This window comes from Limanda limanda, chromosome 7, assembly GCF_963576545.1.
Source record: "Limanda limanda chromosome 7, fLimLim1.1, whole genome shotgun sequence".
NCBI lineage: Eukaryota > Metazoa > Chordata > Actinopteri > Pleuronectiformes > Pleuronectidae > Limanda > Limanda limanda.
In genome coordinates, this window is record NC_083642.1 from 7,760,257 (window position 1) to 7,783,125 (window position 22,869).

Genomic DNA, 22,869 nt, shown 5'->3' on the forward strand with positions numbered 1-22,869 from the left:
GACAAATAAAGGGATCCAGCTCTCAAATGATATGAAAAAGAAGTGAGGACTTTCCACCGTTCGTCACAGTTATAAACTCCTACTTGCAGTACGTACCCTGAATGCCTCACACAGACTGAACAGTTTCAGATCATTTTTGCAAGAGCCATTTAAAGGAGTACTAAAAAATCACTGGCAAGGATCTAAGTGTATTTTTATATGTAAGAAGGCCATGCTTTCAGAGATTACACATTAATGACATGTCTAATGCTAATGATTTATTTGTGTGTAATATTAACTAGGCAGTTAATATTACCGTCATAATATGGATGAGAGCAATAAAAACGACAGCAAGAATGATGACCAGGACATGTAGCAAAGGGATGTTTAATGATTTCTTTGGACAATGAAATGCACATGTCCATTGTTGATGTAATACAAATAAGAGAATAAAATCAACAACTTGGTTTTGTGTCAGCATTCCCAGCTCAACTTGATTTCTGGTTTGATGTAAATTAAAGAATTCAAAATGGAGCAGATGATGTCTGGAGTGTCACGCAAGGACTGACCAGTAGGGGGAGAGCCAGCTCTTACTAAAAAAAAATAAAAGATGAGAAAAAACTAGTGAGTCGACCTACGACTGCTATGCCTTGTTCCACTCGTGTTCCCTTGGCACTTGTGTTTGTGTGAAAGAAAACTGAAACATGGAAACTACACCGGTCCCATGCTCAATGTGGAGGCATGGCGCATGTGGAGTGAGCTGATGCAAACACAAACAAAACTTCGCTGAGAATGCGCACACAGACAGCTGAACTCATGAGCAGATTAAATAAAATAATCACGTTTAAATAAAAGCGGTGTCAAATGACACTGAAATGTTGATGATCGTTGTTGTCTTGGCACGATACGATACCCTCGCAGCACCAGTAACTTTCATAATTACAGAAGTCAAGACATATTTGGGTTCACCTCATTTCCGATGAAAGTCACAAAAGGCGTCAAATGACATTAAAAATTTAAATTAGAAATGTACCACAGTTATTCATTCTCAACAAACGGGTGGGAGCTCGAGCTGCTAGAAAGGAGCGTGAAGGCGGCGGGAGATTTGAGCATTCAAATCACGCCCGTGCTTCACTGAACCAAACCTTAGGTGAACGTAACTTTTCTTCTTCGAGAACACTGAATAGGTCTGGATTAAAAAAATTTGGCAAACGGCTCAGCGCGTGTAGCCAGTTCATTCGAGGTTACACAATAAATAATCAATTCATAGTGGTTTTGCACTGGTGAGAGTTTAAGAGTTCAACCTGAGATTTGTTTTTGTTTTTTCTCCAAGGACCGTCAGTTCAGAAAAGATATAAACATTCATCCTTCATTATAAGAGATGTTTAGTTAAATAATTTAAGACTGGGTACCTACTGCATTGCTTGTTCTAACATGATTATTGCTTTGTTATTCCATTTCCTTTCCAGTAGCAAGAGAACCCCCACCCAAATCACACGAAGTCTGGTGGAATGGGGAATGCCATATCAAGTGGTGAGTCTTGGTCCCCTGCATCGCTCGGGGATGCAGTGAATGTCAGAACGATCAGGCAAACAAAAGGTGGGCGGGACTTGATCTGAGGTGAATGGAAAGTGCAGTGATCAAGTCAACATGAGCCGTCAATGCATACATGTCATACATTCCTCTGTAGCTCGCTGGCTGGACAGTCGGGTCCTCGCATCGCTTCACAAAAACAAACAAATGTAAGACTTTGACAATGGGTTCTCACAGACACACAGACTGTGTAGTGAGCGTGCGTGAGGAGGAGAGGAAAACAGAGAGAGGTGGAGTGAACGATTGCATCAAGTGCTAATATAACATGACAGCACATGTACTCGATCTATAAAAAACTACCTTGGTACTGAACACTGACCTCTTTCTAACAAATAATCTGGTATACAACATTTACAAAATGAACATTGTAGTAGTGTGATAGTTTTAATATATATGCTACTGCCTTCCTCTGGTTCTCTGCATTTTCAAACCTCCGAGTACATTATCGCCGTCTTATGATTCTGACACAGTAAAGCGTACACACCACGCCCAACGAGGGGCAGCCTAATACAAACAGAGAACAGGAAGACTCTGTGGACAGTGAGTACACCTGCATGTGTGTCCTGAGTGTGTGTGGATGGTAGCTCAGCTCGTAAACCAGGCAGCCACAACTTGCCGGTCGACTCAGCAGTGAAGGGAGTTTTTAAGAGAGTAAACGTCTGGGATACCAAGTTTCTTCAGCCCACAAAGTACAGGATGTCCTTGCACATTTAAGACAGTCTTGATATACTTTAGGAGATAATAATCATTAATAATAACAATAATAACAATAGTATTAAACATCGGTCAATGTCGTTTCTGTCCCATGGCAGCCGGGGTCATGATCTGTGTTTTTCTGGATTGTTTCCGTGTGATCCCAAAGTTCCTTCCGTCATCAGCTGCTCTGCGATGAGGGATCGCCTCTGTGCATCCGGTGTGTGTCTGCGTGTTTGTCTCAGATCTGTTTGTGTGTTTGTGTCGATGAATGTCTAAAGTGAGTCAGGTTATTCCTCGATCATTGGTGCTGGTTCACCCTCAGAGGCGGGTCTGGGCCTCGGGGACGTAGATTTCGATGCTGTCAGCGCTTTCTGTGGCGGAGTTCTGTCGTACTGACGCCGCACGCTTTGCTGCCATCAGCCGTTTCCTGGCTTCTTGTCGCTGCTTGTCTACAGCAGAGTCCACGCTCCTGTCCTTGCCCGCCGACAGCTTGGGCTTTGACTGCCTCTTTGGCACAGATGCTGGAAGCGGCTTGTTTTCATCCTGAAGAAATCAAATTAGAAGAGAGGAGGGGATAAGGTACAGTGTGGAAAACAAAACCTTCAGTGGGATTGATATATTGTTATTTGTAAGCTAAATTAAAACCAACTAAAAAAAAATCCTCCCATTTGAGAAGCTGGCATAAGCGAATGTTTGGCAACTTTGCTTGGAAATGCCAGAAACTATTTATTGGTGTTAAAAATAATTGCTGTTATTTTCAATTCCAAGAATGATTAATTGGTTCTGGATGGATTTACACTTAAACCTAATGACCCACACTTTCCTAGTGTGGTACATTCAATAAATTAAACTAAGGTGTAGGTGACGTGTGCCTCCTCAGAAATCTGTATTACAAAATGAATGAAAGACAGTAAAAGCAATTTTCTGCAGGGAATACAAAGAACTCTAATGATGCAGACGAGATATCAACGCATGAAATCTGTCTCAACTATAAACCAAAATGTACGTCATAGTTTCAAATGCCGATTTTCCCTTTGACCCTTTGTGTCAACATTAAATAAAACGTAATTCTTCCAGCTCTATCGGAGTTACTACCCGAAAGAAGTTGAACACTCCGTGGCACCAAACATCACCTTCTTCTCCGGTTTCTCAGGAAGTTGCCAGTTGTTGGCTTTCAGTTGGTAGAGCTCGTCAAACTTCATGCTGATGTCTTCTATTGTGAGTTGAAGCAGATCCCAGAACCCGGCGAGGTCCTGTGCTGTAGGTCGTGGGTGGGCATTCACGTCCTGGGGAAAGGGAAAAGGAATCAGTATTGACAAGTGGTAGAAACCAGAGAGAATTAGTCACATCCCTCCCCACAAATACACAAACACACATTTCCAGGGCAGCTTGTCTTCAAGCAAATGGATGACGAGAAAACAGAACTGACACTAATCAACATTCAGATTATTACATTCCAGCAATATTAGACCTGCGGTAGAGTGTCAGACAAGAAGGAAGAGCAGACAATTGAGTCAAGTAAGCCGAGCAATCATCCATCAGAATAAATTTGCCTGAATAAATCAGAGGATTTCTTGTTTCCTCTTCCTCTCTAAATGTAATGTAATCGACTCCCGCGCGTCAGTCTGAACGACAAATGATGTTGGCAGCGCAAAGATTGAAAGCAATTGGGGTCAATGAGGATTTGAGAGGAAAAAACAAATGTGATGTAACGGAGCCACTCACCAAGTTCTCTCTACAGAGGCCTCTGAACTGCTCAAACTTCTGTGCCATGATGAGCTGAGCGCTGCCCACAGCACTGCGGATTGTCCCCAACACTATGAACGCAGAGAAGAGAATATTATGAATCATCAACAAGTCGACAAGAATGAGCATAGAAGAGCTGAAAAACCTCACAAAGAGGTCATAAACTGCTGTAGGATAGAGACACCAGTCCTTTTGCACTTGAGAGATACTGCAAATGAAGGGCTGGGGGGGTAGAATTTATTCCTGTTGTCTAGTAATGAAATATTTATGCGAACATTTACCATGTAATATTCTGTGACAGTAAATGATTTCCTTAGAAGTAATTTATTGACTCAATCTAAGGGAGGACAACAAACAGCTCTTTATTCGGCTATTTTATGCCCTAATATTTGCATGTAAATGGAAATTCATAATTCAGGTCCACAGAGAGGTGGAGGAATGATAATCTGACGGAGCCTCGGCTGCTCGTGTCCTCCGTGCTCATTCATATTTAAGACACTGCAGAGATACATCAGCCTAAAAGCCTGAGTGGTATTCTGGGAGAAGAGAGAAGTGGAATGACTCTGCTGTGGCTGTATATTAAAGCTAAAACAAGACTTACTCCCACTCTAACCAGCAGCGATACTGTGAGTCAATAGCAGGACTGAGTTGGTCACGTTTGGCCTCATTGTCCGTGTCTACATGGACGTAGCCTGACCTACTCCCCTGTCTGTGACCTCCAGTAACAGGGACATCAATTCAATCCTTCACATCACTCACTGACAAGCTATTCACTTTATTACAGTTATATTGTGCCTCAGTTTTTTTTATGTTTTATTCATGGATTTTTCTAGACGGAGGACAACTGTGCCATCTATTAAATCTAGTGATATTGTGTATATGAATGCTTCTCCATGCACCTCAAAGTTTCTTACAACTTACCGTTGCAACTTATTTAAACTAAAGTGCTCATATGTCATGTTCTCTACAAGGAACAAGGTACTGCCTCATTACACAGGACTTACAACTTCAGGTCATGGGATATTTTAACATTTGCTGTACTTCATGTTCAAACGGAGGTTGGGAGAACTCGTTTCAGGAAGAATGCTCCCCACAAAAGGGAATTAACGTCACAAATCTCCTCATGTCAATATTTAATTTGACTTTAAAAGAATATACTTAAGTAATAGCAACTCTAGCCAGCATTGGCACTACATTACAAAGTAGTGTTTGGATATAGCCACTCTCTGGGCCAGTCTGTCGTGATCACGTCAGCTAAAGAGAAACTGAAATTTACAACTGTTCTCCTTGTGTCACTGAAGCAACGGGGGAAAGGGGGAATTGAACAAACACAGACAACAGACAACAAATTACTAAACAGATTATGGTCCATTACCAGCATGCTCTGAACTGAATTACAGCAGAACATGATTTGCATGTAGCTCAAAAAAGACGGATTTGTGCAATCAAATTTGTGATTTGATGAACGCGAACACACACAGTTTATGTAAGAAAGTATCTCAAAATGTATCTGGATTTTATGCAAATGTGTTAACGGGACCTAAATGTTTGGATAGTGACTTTATGTAATAATGTTACTTACCCTCCTCTGAGATCTTGTTGTCTTTGGTCTCCTGGTCCATCTGTTGACACCAGCCCTCCATGCGGCCTGTTTCCGCCTGCAGGAGCTTCAGGAACCAGTTGCCGTCTCGGAGGCAAGCTGGCGTGCCAGTTTGAACATTATCTCCGTTGTTGCTGCAATTTCCAGAATCCAAGCTGGGGTCTGGTGGTGGCAGAGAGGAGGGGTCCAGAGCCGGGTCTAGACTCTGCGGAGGGGAGGTGGATATCCTGGGTGGGGCTGAGGTGTGTTTAAGGGCCGGCTGTTCCATGGCTTTGTCCGGTCCGTTGGGCGCAGTGGTATTCACCGTTTGACTGTTGGTGCAGTTGGCTGTGTTGTTTTCTGTGGGTGCGGCATCCTGGGGCTCCTGAGGCTCAGTCTCTGTGTTTTGTCTGGAGGACATGCTGCTTTCCCGGCTGAGACTGCAGAGACATGAATAAACATGAGCTCCTGACAGACAGTTCAATAAATAAGACAATGATGCGATGCGTCGAATATATTCCATGGAAACAATTTGAGGTCAGCGAGTTGAGCTGACAGACGTGCGTGGCAGTTGATGGTGCAGCATTGTGTATTTCAAAGAAGCACCAAGAGAAATGGAAATTAGCGGCAAACCAGGTATAAAACATTAGAGCTCAGCAGGCTGCTGGCTTCAGAGATAATGAGGAGGAGAAAAGGAAACAGGCTGTCAAACCAATGTGATTAAGGGGCATTACAGAGTACTGGAAACGTATAAATGGTCCGTTTCTCACTGTGTTCAGTTCACTACAGTCAAAGCAAGAGTAAAAGGGCATCAATCAGAGAGCTGGGCTGCCGTCCTGCTGCCAGACCGACTGCTGGTGAATGACCTTAACCACTCGCTGGTGCTGAAGCTTCACCAGCAAAACAGAGTGTGTGCAGTTATAGAAGCAGAAGGACTAAAGTGCATTCAGACCCAGGCCTGTCAAAGAGGTCAAAAAGGTCTCGGATTATTATAATGTATTCTGGTTTCACTATATGTGTATTTATACATTTATAATAAGTATTTTGAAACCTTTATCCAACCAACAATGTACCACTGACTGGAAGAAACTGGAATATACGTTCACACCTTTCCAGAGTGATTCTCTAGAGCCATTTTTACACATGACCTCTGGGTAAAAAACAGAGATTTGGCTACGGAGTTTACTCGTAGTTTGCCTTTCACACATGCACAACCGTCAATAATCAAATCAGGTGATAAGCTGCAGCAGGCAGAGGCAGGAAGTGACGCATTAACTCCGCTACCAAGATCACGTTTGGACATTTGCGTTCACACGTTGACCTCCTTCGGAGAAAATACAGAGGAGCTGCGAAGACCAGTGCATGTCTGAAAGCAGCTTAGCAGTAAAACAGGAAAATTGTGATGATCAGTAACCTACAAATCCTCATCACGTCCTCCTTTGCAAAATCTTTTTGAAGACTGGATTAAACATAAACCATCAAATGATTTCTTATGGCTCTTCATTCACTGTTAATGTGAAGTGTGAGAATGTACTTACGGCCTGCCGTTCTCCACTTGAACTCCAATTGACTGAAATTTTAGGGGCGTAGTCAGCGATAGTGGTTCCTCTCTTGGATTTGGAAGTACGCAATCCACCTGAACAATCATTGATGCCAGAAAAGCAGTCAAATACAAGCTTTATCTCTCTGCCAGCATGAAGTGTCCCACTACAGAAGTAGACAACTCTTACCTGAATTCCTATTGAGGACAGTTTCCTCTTGGTTGCAGTCGGTGGCTGCTCTAGGGTGACGAGAGAGCTCAGGGTGTCATTTTGGGGTAGGGTAGAAGTGGTGGCGTTGGTGACAGTGATAGTGGGAGGGAGGTCACGAGGGGCTGGAACAGGAGGAACAGAGGCTGCAGCGGGTGTAGGGGTCACAGCCGGGACAGCAGCTGGTGGAGGCTGGGTCCCCTTCGCCAGGCTGCCTGTGCGGAGGCTGCAGAGACTGTCAGAGGAATTGCTGCGTCCTGACTGGCTGTTGGCCTCACTGCCACGGTCAAGGTACACGTCTTGGGCTGACTCGGTGCTGCTCTGCAGGGTCACTGAGATGAGGGGCTTGGAGGTGGTGCGGGGTGGGACTGGAGGAGGGCCCCTCCTATTGCTGACTGCTGGCAGAAGAAGAAGATAAAGAAAAGAGAGCTGAGCATGAGAAACCTGCCCTTTGGCTCATCGGACTTCAGAACGAAAGCAAAGGTATAAAACATAAAACCATAAACATCTGAAAAACAAACATGCACGTTGCCCTTATTGCTGTTTCAATTAGGATGTGCTTAATGCTACCTCTGCTACCCTGTAAAGCTGCTGGATACGGTTCTCCATTGACGTCAGTGTGTCTCTATGAGGATCTTTGCTTTCATGCCACACCTTCACAGACCCTCTGGGGACCAGATGACAGGACAACTCTGTCCCTGGCTCAAGGCAATTTTGAAGAAATAAACTGGGAAGTAAAATGTTCTCATTGTGCTCTGCTGTTTGTATTTCTCCTACATCTGAAGAACTCCAAAGATCAACACAGTGAAGATTAGACGAGTGACATCGCAGTCATCCTGTCGTTTGGTTAATTTTAGATTTATTGTTGCATGGTATGTCTTAGTGGATGAAATGGGAGATATGAAGAGACAAAATGATAACAAAATCTCCTCAATGCCTGTCTCTGAAGATGAAGATTTGCATATTTAAAGTTTCTACCTTGCTGCCTAAGCGATTAAACTTTTAGCAAAGAAAATTCTCTTGTTCACTGGCTTTGTTCTCTCATCCCCAGCTCTCACTCTCTCAAGTACATCCTCTCAGCTCGTCCATAGTTTTATCAAACTCCGTCCAGATAAACATGAACCACTCGAAAAGCCTGGAGCAGGGACTATTCGGCACATGGAACTACAATACAGATATTAAATTCAGTTTCTACTTCCTCTGCTGGTTTGAGCAGAGTAGGTGGTTTGAAATCACCCCATCGCTCAGAAGTGAAACGCACATGTACATTTGTAGGGACGGCATTAATCGATATATATTGATAAATTGGCAGCTACTCTCTGGCTCACACCTGCTGCTCTCATTAAGAGCATTGTCAACCACAACACGACGCTGTCACAGAATAGAGGATTTAGCAGCTTGAGAGATGTTGGTAGAGACCAAAATCAGAGCTCAAAGGATGTACGATCTTCAGCAGGCAAGAAATATGACTGCACATGGATGCAAATGTTGCTCAAAAACTGCTTTAACCTCAACGGTGACACTCGAGAATTAGAGAAGTCACCATTTCCCACACAGTGAAAACAGCTATTCAGAAGGTTTCACATTCTGACGTTGACACACGAACTTGGATTCTCAAACTCCTTCTACAGACACTAAAAATGAGGCCTGAAAGTGGATTACTAGTGAGTAAGATCCATCTGACTCAGAGACCAGCAGTGAGACTGGTGCCTCTTTTCCTGGCATCCGTCTGACTGCAGGGTTGTGGTGGATGAGACAGAGTCAACTAAAGTAAAGCAACGTAGGAAAGCAAGAAAAAACCTCGGGCTTTCTTCAAGAGTTTGTGGTGGTGGTGGTACGGGGGTGGCAGATGCTATTTAAACAACGTGCTGACTGGCAACATTGCTGACTGAAAGAGCTGTAAAGCACAGCAAATACTTTTGCCCCATTACAGTGTTCAGTCTATAAAATTAGCCGACCCAAGAAAGTAAATTAAGAAATTCAACACAATATAATTATTCTGTCCAGCAGTGGTTTCAACACAAGCAGCAACCCAACACCCTATAATTGTGAGAGCTCTGCACTTCCGTCATCTGCCTGTGAGTCACGGCACCAGCAAAGCCTTCATTAAATCCCACAAACATACAAATACACGGCTGTGGAACTCCACTCCATGAAGATCACGAGTCGCACACGCAGCCCTGACCTGCAGACCTACAATCCCACCTCAGAGAACATATCCAGCCAACAGCAGAACATTTATTCTGAAAGAGCGATACACTCCTTGTGGTTGTCATAGCTAAGATGCACAACATTCCCAACGTTAATGTGTCTTATTACACCCGCAAGTCTTAACACATGTCCAACACTTGTTGTGTCTGCGAGGCTGCAACGCATCACACACAATTACGCCGAGTTAGATCATCTCCTCGAAGCTAAATATCCATCAACAGCTGACCACACAGGAGCCACTTTCACTCAGCTCTACAATAGCACGATTTATTAGCTACAACCAGAAATGGGTCATAGTGAAGTGGGCTAATTGAAGATTATTCACACCTTTAGCTAACTGCACAATCCATTTCACTGTCGGAGTGCAATATGTGGTGGCTGGCTCTATATCCCCTGGCCATGGAGATTGTGCCAAGCAGGGATCAGTGCTGCCCAGACCCTGGATCTCCAGGGCAGGGACAGCACACAGCCTCCAGCTGAAACATTTAATTCTTCAGATCCCTAAAGGTGCTTAGTTGCTGTTAAAACCCTGGTCGTTGAACGCATGAATGAACGACAATTAACAAAAGGTGTTTTAATACGTTTTCTCTGCTGCCAAATGGGATTTCCTGTCGGAGGCAAGAGGAGGTGATGGTCACTTTTTAAGAGCTTCATCCATCATTGTGTTTACAAGACATTTCTAATATGCCCTGAGCAGCGGTACTTCATAAGGGCAGACTGGACTATACTGGACTGCTATAAGAACAGCTAGGCTAGTATGCCAACTTTAATAAAAGCAAAACAAGTCGAAACTGATGTTGCTTTCCACCGCTGGAGACTGTGCTTCATGAGTAAAGGAATCAAGTTTAATGAAATGCTTCTGCAGGTTTGGTAATGAAACTCTATTAAAAACAACTATTTATGCTAACGTTGGTATTTCCTAAAATGATTTTACAACCGTGGCAGGTTATTGTGTCAATTATTTTATCTTTTGTTGTTACAATTGCAACATTAACAGTGAAAATACAACATTTACATTACAACCCTGCCACTTTAAGCAAGATCCCTTTGCATAGGCCGGATGTCTATGCAAAGGCACTATGTTACTATGTTACCCGACTAGCCACATTCAAATGAATGAGAAGGCTGCCTTTTTCCTACACTAGTCATAACACAGCCTCCCTTTCCTGAGTGACGCACAAGGTAACACGTCCACAGACTGACAGCAGCTGTCTGACTCACATAATTCAGTGACCCGAAAGCTTTCTTCTTCTCTCAAAACAATTAGGATCAATTAGAGTGCTGTCAACACCCCTATGCCCATGAACCACTATACCACCGTGAACACATGTTTAGTAAATTGTCTCACTTATGCTAGCTATGCAGTCTCTGAGGCAGGATATTCTCCGGCTCCAGCAGCAGGTTTGTCTGTGAGGTATCGGATGACAACTAATGGGCCCACCACAGCCGACTAAAACTTGAGTTACTATGATCGAATCTTTTAAAAGCTGTTGCTATTTGCTAATTTTTACAAAAACAGACCATGATTCTCTTCCAGTGGCAGTGTTTGGTGTTCTGGTTTGGGATTTAAGAAGTCTTGATTACTGCTGAACTCATTCCAGAGTGGATTTGGCTTAAAGTTAATTAGGCATGAACTGTTATTTTTTTGCAGTGTTTCACATTAGTTTCTCCTGAATTACACACAAAGCCTTATGGACAGTGTTGTAGCTTATTCTGCATGAATCTCAGTGTAACTGGACATGAGCCAAGTATCATGAAAAGAGGTGGTGATAGAAGCGCTGTTGAAGATTAGCAGTCTCATTGTAAGATAATATGGCAAGCTGACAGACTGTGGGAGTCGTAGACTGAAAGATTAGACTGGGACACATGTCTGAGGAGGACTGATCATTTTATTTATGTAAATTCACGTATGGGCAGAAAACTGGCCTCTGTTGATTTCACTTTGTGGAACTACATTTAAGAACAGTCCCCGTAGCCTTAAAATCTATCTCCTTGTTCTCACAATGTTTAAAAAAATTTAAATCAATGAGCAGAGACAGACATCCTGACAGAGAGAACAATCTGTCGAGACAGAGAGACAGGCAGCCTGCTGTTAAGGAGACAATGCTGACATACTAATAGAAAACAGCAAACCGTTTACACAACACACAGACCGAAACAGTGACAACACCAACGACTGAAGAATGACGTAGAAAGAACAAACAGCTATGATTTCACCACCAGTCAAGAAACTTGTTCTATCACATGAATGTTGGGAGTTCCCAAAGTAGGTAACAGGAAAACTTTAAATAACGCACTTGCCTTGAGCACATTCATTGAAACCGAGACACAATCCAAATGACTTAGTCCACTCTTGGCACTGTGTGAGTCTAGGTTTGTGCATTGCTATCGGGTGCATATGGCGATGTCCTTAAGACCTGCTGTGGCTCTAAGTCTGACCTGTTGGACGGGGGGGGGGGGGGGGGGGCAGCGGTCTGGGTTGTCGCCTGAACAGCTGACGTTAAGACACGTGAGAAGTTCCTCTGAGGTCAAAGAATCAGGAGGGGAAGCTGGGACTCTTTAACACTGTATGTCTGAACCACTTTGATTTTGTTTAGATATAAGAAAGACAAATACGACACAAAAAGAAATCAAACAAAAGGTAAAAGCACACAGCTAGAGATTAATTATCTCAGCTTGAAAGCCTTTTCAAAAATAACCCCCACAAGCAAGCATTTGGCTTTTGCAAGCTCCAGCATAATGGTGGGTAGTGTGGTTAAAAAGTAAAACCCTGCCATTCATCAGTACGGATGTGAGGATGTGCTTCAGACACGCAACCTCTTTTCAATCTGTCATCCAATCGAGCGTTGTGGTTAAGTTGCAGAGGACAACGAAAAACACAACACAAAACAAGACAGTGATTAGAAGAAGAGTGATTATTTCTTAATCTGCCCGGTGTTCTCTTTCTGTAAATCCTTTGGTCTGTACATGAAAATGGTGATTTGTGCAACCAACACACATCACATCAGATGAACAAAAGCAGCAAATCCTCAAAACTGAATAGCTGGACAAAAACACTATTAGATACTAGGGGTGGGAATTGGCAAAAATGTGACGACTCAATAGTATTGCGATATTTGGGCCACGATTCAATAGTATTGCGATTCTGCGATATATTGCGATTCGATTCTGCGATATATTGCGATTCATGTCCCCCATATTATTCAAAGGCATTACAAAAAATTAACAAAATAAGACTGCTCAACTCGCTTCAAATGTCACATTTAATTTTGTGAACAACATTGTCTTCTACACGTTAACTGAAGTGCAAAAACTAAGAAAGGGTAGTGCAAAAAAATTGTCCTTGAACATTCAGGACACAGGACCTTTGTCCTTAATAATGAATGTATAATCAAAATAACCTCTGATAACTTATGTCCTTGTACTCATCAAATAATCTTCTATTTGTTTAAGTGCAAAATTGTCAGTGCGAAAAAATATGTTACTGTACTGCACAAATAGTCTTTTTACAAATACTCTGAATGTGTTTATTTTCACATAAGCTGATAAAAAATACTTTCACAAATCAGAATGTCACGAGTGTAGGAAGTGGACAGTGAACGATGTCAACACAAAGCTCCACACATGCAGACATCATCAGGAAGCTGGTGTGCTGTAGATCTTACTGTGAAACTGCTTCACCCATTCAGTCGAGAGAGAGATAGAGAGAGAGATTACCTCATCAATGAGTGGGACGTGACTCACGGCAGCACACAGACAGACGCATCCCGCCTTGTGTAATATGCTGCTGGATACAATGAACACGCCTTGTGGCTACATAAAGCTGATGAGCTGATGGTGGTACCCACCCAGACAGCTGTTCAGCAGCCTGATGGGTGGTTTCCAAGCTCTTGGAGGATGGGAAATTAAAAGCATTGGTTAAAAATAAATCAATACTACACAGGAAATCTCCTGATCGATGACGTCTGAGTGCACAGACAGATGATTTGATCTTGAGTGCCTCACTCCTGATGTTGCATTTGTTTCCTCCTTACGTCAGGGGGTCCTGATAGAAGCCCAGCAAAGTGTCCTAACTGCAGAGCACTACAGAGAGCAGGAAGCTGATCAATTATTGATAATGTCCTCAGGTCTGAACACGTGGTAGCAGGCTGCTCAGTGAAAAATGGTCCATGATGCCACTGACTGTAAATCAGAAAGAGCCACTGCGGTGGAGGTGGAACATCTTTCTGAAGGCAGCTTTCAAGAACAAAAAGTGGATCTGAACACGACAGATGGGATTTAAGACACAACTATTGAACCACATTTAGGGGTTCTCTCTCATCCATCAATAAGAACAATGTGGTAAAACTCATAGGAGCCATTCAGGGAAGAAGCAAGGAGACACTGCAGTCTGCAGGAGGAAAAAGGGCTGAAACTTTTTAACGAGTCTTTAAATGGGCCGGCTGGTGAATCATAGCTTCCTCCTCCATGCCTCTGGGCTCGCATCACTGTCACATGGATCCGAGACAAGAGTAACGTTGCAATCGCCTCATTTAAACCCCTCATGCTCATTTATAAACCCATCGATACCCTCCACTAGTCCGGATTCCCCTTGTACGAATCCATTCAGGGATGGATTTCTGATTTTTAAATCGATCATCGCTATGTGTGTGTGTGGATTATGATTTAATCATCTCTAAATCCAGCTGATCGGTGAAGTACAGGCAGCTTCTATTAGCACATGGCGTTCAGCGGCGATTGGTCGTGGATCCAGCGGTAAAACAAAGTGAAGGGTTCGGGTGTGGAGCTGTTGACGCCTCGGCTAGCTGTTAGCTTGTAGCTAGCCGCCAGTGGACGCTCATCACGGGCTCTAATCGCTGGGTAACGTTAGCCCGAGGCTCCACATAGCAGACGAGGGGGTGAACCAACAAAAGAGACTCCCACCAAAGCCTCGCTAGCACCAGTGTAACCAGTGTAGTTACACCAGCAGCTACACCACCACCACCCTACCCCACCATCCTCCTCGCATCACAGGCGTTTCATTCCCTTTCTTCATCCACGTTAGCTAGCTTGCCCCAGCACCGCCGTTAGCTTGTGCTAGCTTCTCTGTTGCTAACGACAGCAGCAGACACATCACGGAGCAGAAGAAGAGAAGAAGAAGAAAGCGACGGCGGGAAGTCTTACTGTTTAATGGCGGCGGGTTAAAAAATCCTTAAATGTTCCAGTTCATTGACGAAGCGGAGGAGACGATCAGCGGCGGGACTCGCACCGGAGACTCTGTGAAGAAAGGATCCGAGCCACACGCCCTGCGAGACCGGGATTGGAGTCCACGTTTTCCGCCGCTTACCGCCCAACGCACCCGATTGGTCCGCTGGGCTCCTCGCGGTAATCGGTGAGGCGGCTGATTGGTTGAGAGAGGCGTTGTGTTGTGGACGAGCTCATCGCGGTAGGTGCGCTTCATTTCCGTCCCTGGACGCCGCGGGGATCACACCCGAGTCCGTCCAGACATAAACATGTCACCAGACACTGGAAGGCGCGATTATTGACAAAGGCTTTTTTTTTTTCTTCAATTTGTCATATTTGATCTCCAGTATGTCAAAGGGAAATAACCTTTATTGGCAAAAGAAATATTGGACAACAACGTTTTCTTAATTTTCAAGCGTCAAATAATGATTAGCACTAATTTAGATATGCAGGCCCATCCACCCATAGACAGGGTCCTTACAAACGCTGGCTGTATGATTTTATTAATGGAACATTTGTCAGATATTTGCACCATTAATGTAGGATGTTAGTCATGAAGCCAGCTTTCAGCTCAAAGGGATAGTTCATCTGTAAAAAAAATGAAAATTCACTCATTATCTACTCACCACTATGCTGATGGAGGTGGTGGGTGAAGTGTTTTAGTCCACAAAACACTTTTGGAGTTTCAGGGGTATACCACATTGCAGCCAAATCCAATACAACTGAAGTAAATGGTGGCCACTTTTTCAAACGTAGAACAACAACAGGAAAAACGATAAAATGCCTCCACACTGCTCCTGTGGTGTCGTCCAAGTGTCTGTAAGCCCTGACATTCAAATTAAACCCGGAACAAGGTCATTTACACCGTGTTTTAGCTTAAATGTCCATGTGATCCACACATGGTCACGGCTCCAGTGCAGAAATTTAGGCTGAAAACATGGTGTAAATGATCTTGTTACGAGTCTAATTGAATGTCAGGGCTTGCAGGCACTTGGATGAAACCACAGGAGCAGTGTTATGTTTATATTAGATTTAAAGAAGCGGTCACCATTTACTTCCATTGTATTGGATTTTTGCTGGAACGCTGTTTACCCCCTGAAACTCAAAAAAGTGTTTTGTGGACTCAAACACTTCTCCCACCACCTCCATCGTCAAAGTGGTGCAGTAGAGGAATATCTATATCATATAAAGTAAAGAGTGGTTGGTCATCAGGTGTTAAAACCAAAAAGACTCAAATGTAATTCACTTTAATTGAATTGTTCACACAACCCCTTTAAACAAACACTAACACAACAGTGTGCTTATTCTAAAACATTCTCATTGGTGGAGACATTATCACACATGCTGCCCTGGAATCAAAGCTTTGTTTGACAGGGGATGATGGATGGAAATTCTGTCATAGATCATCTTCATTACTGTATTTGTAATGCGAATCATGAACTGTGTTTCAGAAACATTTCCTACAAAGTACAGTAAACGCTGAAAACGATAAAATAATTAAAAAAAGAAATAAAAAAAGATATTCCACGACTTAACAAACTATTTCACACACAAACAAAGCCAATAAAGTTATACCAAAGTTAAGCTGTCTATGTGATTTCTTCGTATTGTTCTTAACCAGAATTGAAAAGTTTAATCAGTTTTTAAATTATAATTTACAAGTGAATATGTTTTAAATTGTGGTTTATATAAGTGATATAAAACCAAAGTGTTTTATCTATTTCAAGGGACAATTATCACTTTAACTGTATGTGTTATGATACATGTCCTGTATTTCCTCTCTTTCAGCGAATTCTTTTTGTAATCTATGTTCAGCAGCAGCTCTGTCTCTCTTGTCTCTGGTACTCACGGGTGTCGGTGCTATAGCTGTAGACTGCAGCGGTGGGCGGCGGTGAGTCCGAGTCCACCGAGGCCGTGTCTTCGTCCTGGGAGCAGCCGGCCTGGATGGCCCGCAGGTAGCTGTGGCTGCGCGACCGGAAGCACGTCGGCGTGGGCAGATCCAGAGCCTCCACTGCCTGGGACTCTCCGTCACAGTACATCACCGAGTGCCCACAGCCCTGCCCGCATACCTGAAAGAACGTGTGCAGACTCACACGCTGTGGGCAGAGGGCAGACTGAGAAACATGCATTCTATATTCCCAAGTCGTGGAATAAATACAAAGCAATCTTTTACTTCAGCAAAAGCATAAATACAACAATGTAAAAACAATTACGACCTCATTCGAAATCCTATTTAAAAAGAAGCACAGACATATTATCACTTAAATTATCAAAGGCTATGACTCATTTTGTTTTATGTGAAATTATTAGATTCTTAATTCTTATGCACCACTGTATAAACAGCATTAGATCCCTTCCAAAGGATCTTTTGATAATTCTTAAGAGTTGAGAGGATTGATGTGGTAAGAATGAGCAAATTTAAACCTTTTTCTACTCGATTTAATATTTCATAGAGTTTGACCTCTTTGGGCCTCATAATGAAACCATCTTAGACCTTTAAAATGGAAGTCACTCAGCTGGAATTGCTAATAACACCTCTGTGTCTTTTGTAAAGGGTCACAGGGAATTTTACTCGTAGAGGAGGAAAGTTTTTCAAGTTTGAGAAGTCCACTCACACATTGTACATAGTTGCAGTGTAAAGGTGGTTTGGCCGATCTCCAGTGATTCAACACTATCTGCTGAGGCAATATTGACAGAAGTGGTAAGACTTCACACTGTGCAGCTGTGAGTGCAAACACTCCAGGAGCTAATCTGAGAAGCAAGAGTCGTGGGAACTGATCGTCTCTCCTTACTTAAGGTGATGGAGAATGTTTCAAACACGGCCGACCAATCAGGAACAAGATGTGGGCAGCTCCAAAACATAGTACAAAGCAGCAATTTTGAGGTACTTTTACTTCACTTGAATATACTTTGATCATTCGTAGTTAGTTTATAAAGAATAATGAAACAGTGTAAACAAAATGAGTTATATGTATGTTACAATGGCTATTTGTTGATTTTATTTAAGTGACCGGTGAAAATAAACTAAATCTAAAAAGGTATTAACCCTAAAATGAATGGATCTTAGATACTGTCCATCACCACATTTAAAATATTAGTTAAAAGATCTCATGGACACAAAAAGTTATAACATTTTTAAAACCAGTGTTACATTTTGAACATAATTAAAGCTGATACATGGTATGACTATTTTTAGATCTTGGTTCAGAGTCAGTATAAAAATAATGTTTCTGCAGCCTTTCAGTGAGCTACCAAAAATAGCTCTGTTTCAGTATTTCTTTGTTGTGAGGCTTTGTCTTGTCAAGTTATGATGGGCTTGGTCTGACATGTTTGATAAAGAAACATGAAAAGAAGCAGCACACAGCCAGCAGCAGTCTAGTTATTTTTATGTTTGGCATTTTACTGTTATATATGAACGAGCCGTGGGTGGAACATAAACGTGAATAATACTCCCTCAAAAACCACTGCCTCCGTTTGTGGTAGTTTACAACCCAGACGTGTTTTATTCTGATTTAACTGTCATCTTCAAGGAAATAGAATCTCTGAATCCTAATGTGATGGATGTTTAAGTTCCCGTGTACTGTACAAATACAGACTGATACCATCACTTGTAAAGGCTGTTTGCATTAGTCTGGTTTGTGATTCTACATCATGCTGATGGAGATATACAAGCTCCCTCAAGTTTACTCTGAGGCAGATATCCCACTTTGACATCTGCAAACACGCGCAATCTTTTTTAAGATTCCACCTCCTTATTCCCAGCTGGTTGATTCATATCCCGTCTCTCGGCCGTCTCAGGAGACATTGCATATGTTTAAATATTCTCTCTCAGAAGCTTCAACCTCAGAGTTGTGTATTTTTCCCAACAATCCCTTGTGACCATATCATACATCACACATACTCATTCATCTCTCTTTGAGTCACAGGAGTAAATGCAACATGATCTAATTAGCTTTTATGTAATACTTTAATAAGAAACCCAATAGACTTTAATCGACATCTCTTGAGTTTGAGTCCACTTCAACCCAGGTGAACACTGACCCGTGACATTTGCCTGACATCAGCGTACGTGTGATATTTGCCTAAACAGTGACATGTCTGATAACACCGCAGCCGTACCTGAGTGGCCGAGGCTCTGCCCAGTGTGGCAGAGCAATGGCTGAAGTCGTGGTTCCTGTGGCGTGCCGGGGCCTCCAGCGGGCTCACCAGGCAGTCCAAGTTATCCAGGCTCCGATTGGTCGCCAGCTCCTTCAGGGACGGCAGCGTGCTGTGGAAGAGGACGTGACAATCAGACGTCAGAGTCTGGAATAAGTGAGGGCTGTGTTTACATGATGGTATCCAGGACGAACTTGCAATGGCACCTGGGTAAATTAAAGTTTAATACAATCGAAATGTGTGGATAAGGGGTTATGTGCTTGGGTTTCGAATCGCAGCACAGAGGAAACAGATTTTTGAGCTAAACTGCTAAATTTGTTTTATTTATAAATTTACTGACTGATCTGGGAACATTCTGTTCGGTTTCCTCTGTTCTGGCTCACCTATTTATTGTGAGGGAAAATATGTGCACAGTCAGCAGCAGGGTGTGTTTGAGTGATTTCCATGGGGAAATTTGCTTGCATGTTATGAAAACCAGGGCTTGAGGAAGCAGGTGAGTGTTAAGTACCAACACGCCACGCACAGGACCTGCAAGGTAAAGAGATGGAGAGGAAAAAGCACCGGGAGGGGTTAGACAAATAAAGGTGGCGGGGTCATGGCGGTGGGGCAGGTGAGGTTGGGGGGGAGGGGCCACACTGCCTGCCTGTATGGATGGCACTGACCTCAGTTGCTGCACAGAGCATGCACTGTGCAGAGGAGACCACAGATAATCCTCCCGCATGAGAGCGTAGTAACGAGGCCTGTCCGTGTGGATGTGGGGGGGGTAAAACACACGGCACAAATTTCACCTCCTCTTGCTTTCGCGGCAAATAAAGATGATACTTTGCGTTGTCGTATATTCGTTAGAGTAGATCATTTTGGTATGTGTTCAAAACATAATGACAGGCTTACGTTTATGATACCTGCCTTCTGGACTCTCAGATATTCTCAGAGTCCTCCAGGTGTTTACTTTAGAAGTTGTCTCCCTTTTTGAAATGATCCTTGACTTTGGGAATGACCTCCGACTAGCTAATGGATGGGTGTAGAAGGAATGTTCTTGACCAATGTGTCTTTATGTTCGGACACAAAAACATGTGCCTCTTTAGTCAGAAATCCCATGGGGGACGGCATTTACCTGAAGTCATGGGCGGAACCAATCTCTCTATATATACTGTGTGTCCGACCCCTGGAAGTCAGATTTCTCTATTTCGCCTGGGTGATTTCTCCGAGTTCTAGAGCTCGTCTTGACCTGTACTACTTTGTTTAATAAACATTATTATACTTGTAAGTACTGGGTCCGCGTTCCTTTCCTTCATCATCAAACTTCAACAACCACATCAACCTCTCGGCTGACCAGAAATATACTTCAGCGTCACGCCCCGTCTTCTCCCATTAAGCTGCATCTCTACCTCCATGACTTGATCCCATTAACGACAATAAGAGCTGCTGCCCTTTCTGACTATTATTCATGACAAGTTGCTGCCACCTGCTGACGACCTTTGGGGATACGAGAAAAAAAAAATGCTGATCCCCACTATTTCAATCAAATAAACCCCTTCAATGCGTCTTTCTGGTTTGGAGGAATGTAAAGTAAAAGAAACTCAACTATGGCAAAACAATAAAAAGGTAATCAGGGTCAAAATTGACGTCTATTCTCCGTGCTCTGTGACTCACTTGCGAGGAGGTGGCGGCGGCTCCTGCTGCTCGCTCATGGAGACGTGCGTGGCCTTCAGGTAGCTCTGGCGTCGAGCAGCAGATTTGGGGGACGGCTTGGGACTTCCCTCCGAGTCCTCGCTGTCTTCCAGGTCCCCCATGGCTTTCACGTAGCTGCCGCTGCGCATCCGTCGACAGGGGATCTCCGTTCCCTTGGCTCGGCCGCGACCCAAAGTTCCTGTCCATTCACCCAGTGGGACCTAGATTAAAATGCATATATGTACAGATGTGAGACCACACAACTTTGTCATATATATATTTCAGTCGTGTTCCTTCGATACTGCATGCATTTCATGGTTGGTGTCTGATTTTGACTACTTTTGTGAACTAAATATGATTCAGAACATGAGCAGCAAAGGAAAACAGGACTGGATTGAATGTCAAGTGTAGGCGAGTATGGATATGAGGATAAAGTGTAAGTGATAAATAGAATGAGGGTCAATCTGACTTATCAGGAAGTGTCAAACCTCAGAGAAATTAGGAAAAGAGAAGAATAACCATGCAAACTCACAAAGAGGATGAAGATGAAGATGAATACTCACTGTCCCTCCTACCTGAAGAAACTGCTGCGTCAGGTCCGGGTGACATGACTTTGTTTTAAGCAGGGTCCTGTTGACTGTAGCAGAGCCCTTCTGCAGCACTTGCCTGGCCTGGCTGAGGGTGAGAGTGGACCAGGTGCCCCTCTTCACCAGCGTGTCATCCTTGCTTCCTCTTGTTCCTCCCTCCTTGCATCCTACCTGTGTCGCCTGGCACGCCAGGAACTTGAGGTCACCGCTGCTTTTCGAGGTCTTTAAAGGATGTGCAGAAATGGTGTGGTAGCCCTGTGGGATGTGCCTGGGAGGAGCCTGGCTGTCTGACACCGCTCTGCCAAGAGTCATCATGGTCAGCGGGTTGCGGTAACCTACAGCGATAGTGCCAGCTTTGGTCATGTCAGTGTCCAGGGCATCGTCCGAGCTCCAGAGGCCTAGTGCGTTGGGCCTCGGCCTCTGCTTTGGCCCCTCGGTTTTAGCCCTGTCTTTGCTCTTGCTCCTGCGGCTCTGTCTGCCCCCGTCCTCACAAGCCCCTGCGGTGCCGGTCATTCCTCCAACAGAGCGCCCGTTTATGCTGCCTTTTATTGCAGAGCTTTCCAGTGACTGGGACTTGGCAAATAGCTTCTGCACAGAATGCATCAGGTGGCGTATTCGTCCAGGGCTCTCACTGCGTTGCTTTGACATACGTCCTCGATGAAACTGCAGAGTACTGAAGCCATCACGCTGCATGGGCAGGTGCCGCTCCAGCTGATCCAAGAGGTTGGAAGGTAACCGATTCATCTTTGCTGCTGCCGCAGACGATATGGTGGCCGATCCACTGGTGATCATGGGCCCACCAGGGAAGCCCAGGCCTAAGCCCATACCCATGGACAGGGAGTTGGATAGATTGCCTGCCCTGTTGCCTTGCCCGACTCCCCCACCAGCCAAACAGGCCTGGGAGCAGTCCAGCTGGTCGTTCTGGGAGGTGAAGTGCAGCCGCGGGAAGGTGCTGCTGTTGGACATCTGGCTGAAAGGCAGCAAGCAGTCAGGCGGCAGGGCGGTGGGACTGGTGGGGGAGCACAGGTGGAGATGGGGGTCCAGAGTGCCATAGTGGTTAATGGTGGGGCTCAACATGAAGGAGCCGTGAGGGTCCGAGGTGAGAGGATAGAGAGGGTTCTGCTGGCATGGTTCACACGAGTCAGACAGGTGACGACTGCGGTTGGCTCCTAACCCTTTCATGGTGGCTCATGTGTCGTCCTTAGAACATGTCTCCAGTCAATACGGGTCTATACACCTGAAGGACTCATCCTGCCAAGAGAGAGAGACACAGAAAGATCCATTAAACACACAACTGTCTGATTGATGCTGCTATTTGGTGCAAGGTTGCATTCTGAATAAACCTTTTAAAACTTGAACCACATGAACCCCATCCTTTAAACTCTTTTTACAGATCCATAACAATAACAACCTGCCAGCACTTATTGCTTTAGACAACACAAGAGCGCATACCTAGATAAACCACAAAACAACAACATAACTTTATTTCTACATATTCTTATGTGGCTTCTATTTATATATAGTATCATATTTTATATTTAATACTAATACCTACTACTGTTTCTGTATATTGTAATTTTCGATTTATATTCCTTTTCATGGCTGGAGTGACTGTAAGGAAAACCCCTCAAAAATATTTCTGATTCAGAGAACCTCTCACTGTAGAACCACAACCTCTGTT

The 22,869-nt window shown here is 43.8% G+C and overlaps 1 protein-coding gene across 3 annotated transcripts; it reads right to left on the bottom strand.

Annotated features, from left to right (window-relative positions):
* Positions 1–350: 350 nt before the first annotated feature.
* On the bottom strand, positions 351–22,370 carry dlgap4a (discs, large (Drosophila) homolog-associated protein 4a). 3 transcript variants are annotated; one of them, XM_061075478.1, is made up of 12 exons: positions 21,177–22,370; positions 20,584–20,822; positions 19,593–19,670; positions 18,895–19,042; positions 16,625–16,844; positions 9,809–9,826; positions 7,324–7,736; positions 7,132–7,229; positions 5,597–6,033; positions 3,994–4,085; positions 3,402–3,554; positions 351–2,811 (listed from the first exon to the last, which is right to left on the bottom strand). In XM_061075478.1, the coding sequence occupies exons 1-12, from the start codon at positions 22,368–22,370 to the stop codon at positions 2,587–2,589; spliced, it is 3,315 nt and encodes a 1,104-aa protein (XP_060931461.1). In that variant the 3' UTR covers positions 351–2,586. The 3 variants fall into 3 exon arrangements, with proteins under 3 accessions (XP_060931461.1, XP_060931460.1, XP_060931459.1); XM_061075477.1 differs by lacking the exon at positions 9,809–9,826; XM_061075476.1 differs by lacking the exon at positions 9,809–9,826 and having other exon boundaries at positions 16,625–16,871; positions 21,165–22,370.
* Between the last annotated feature and the right edge of the window lie 499 nt (positions 22,371–22,869).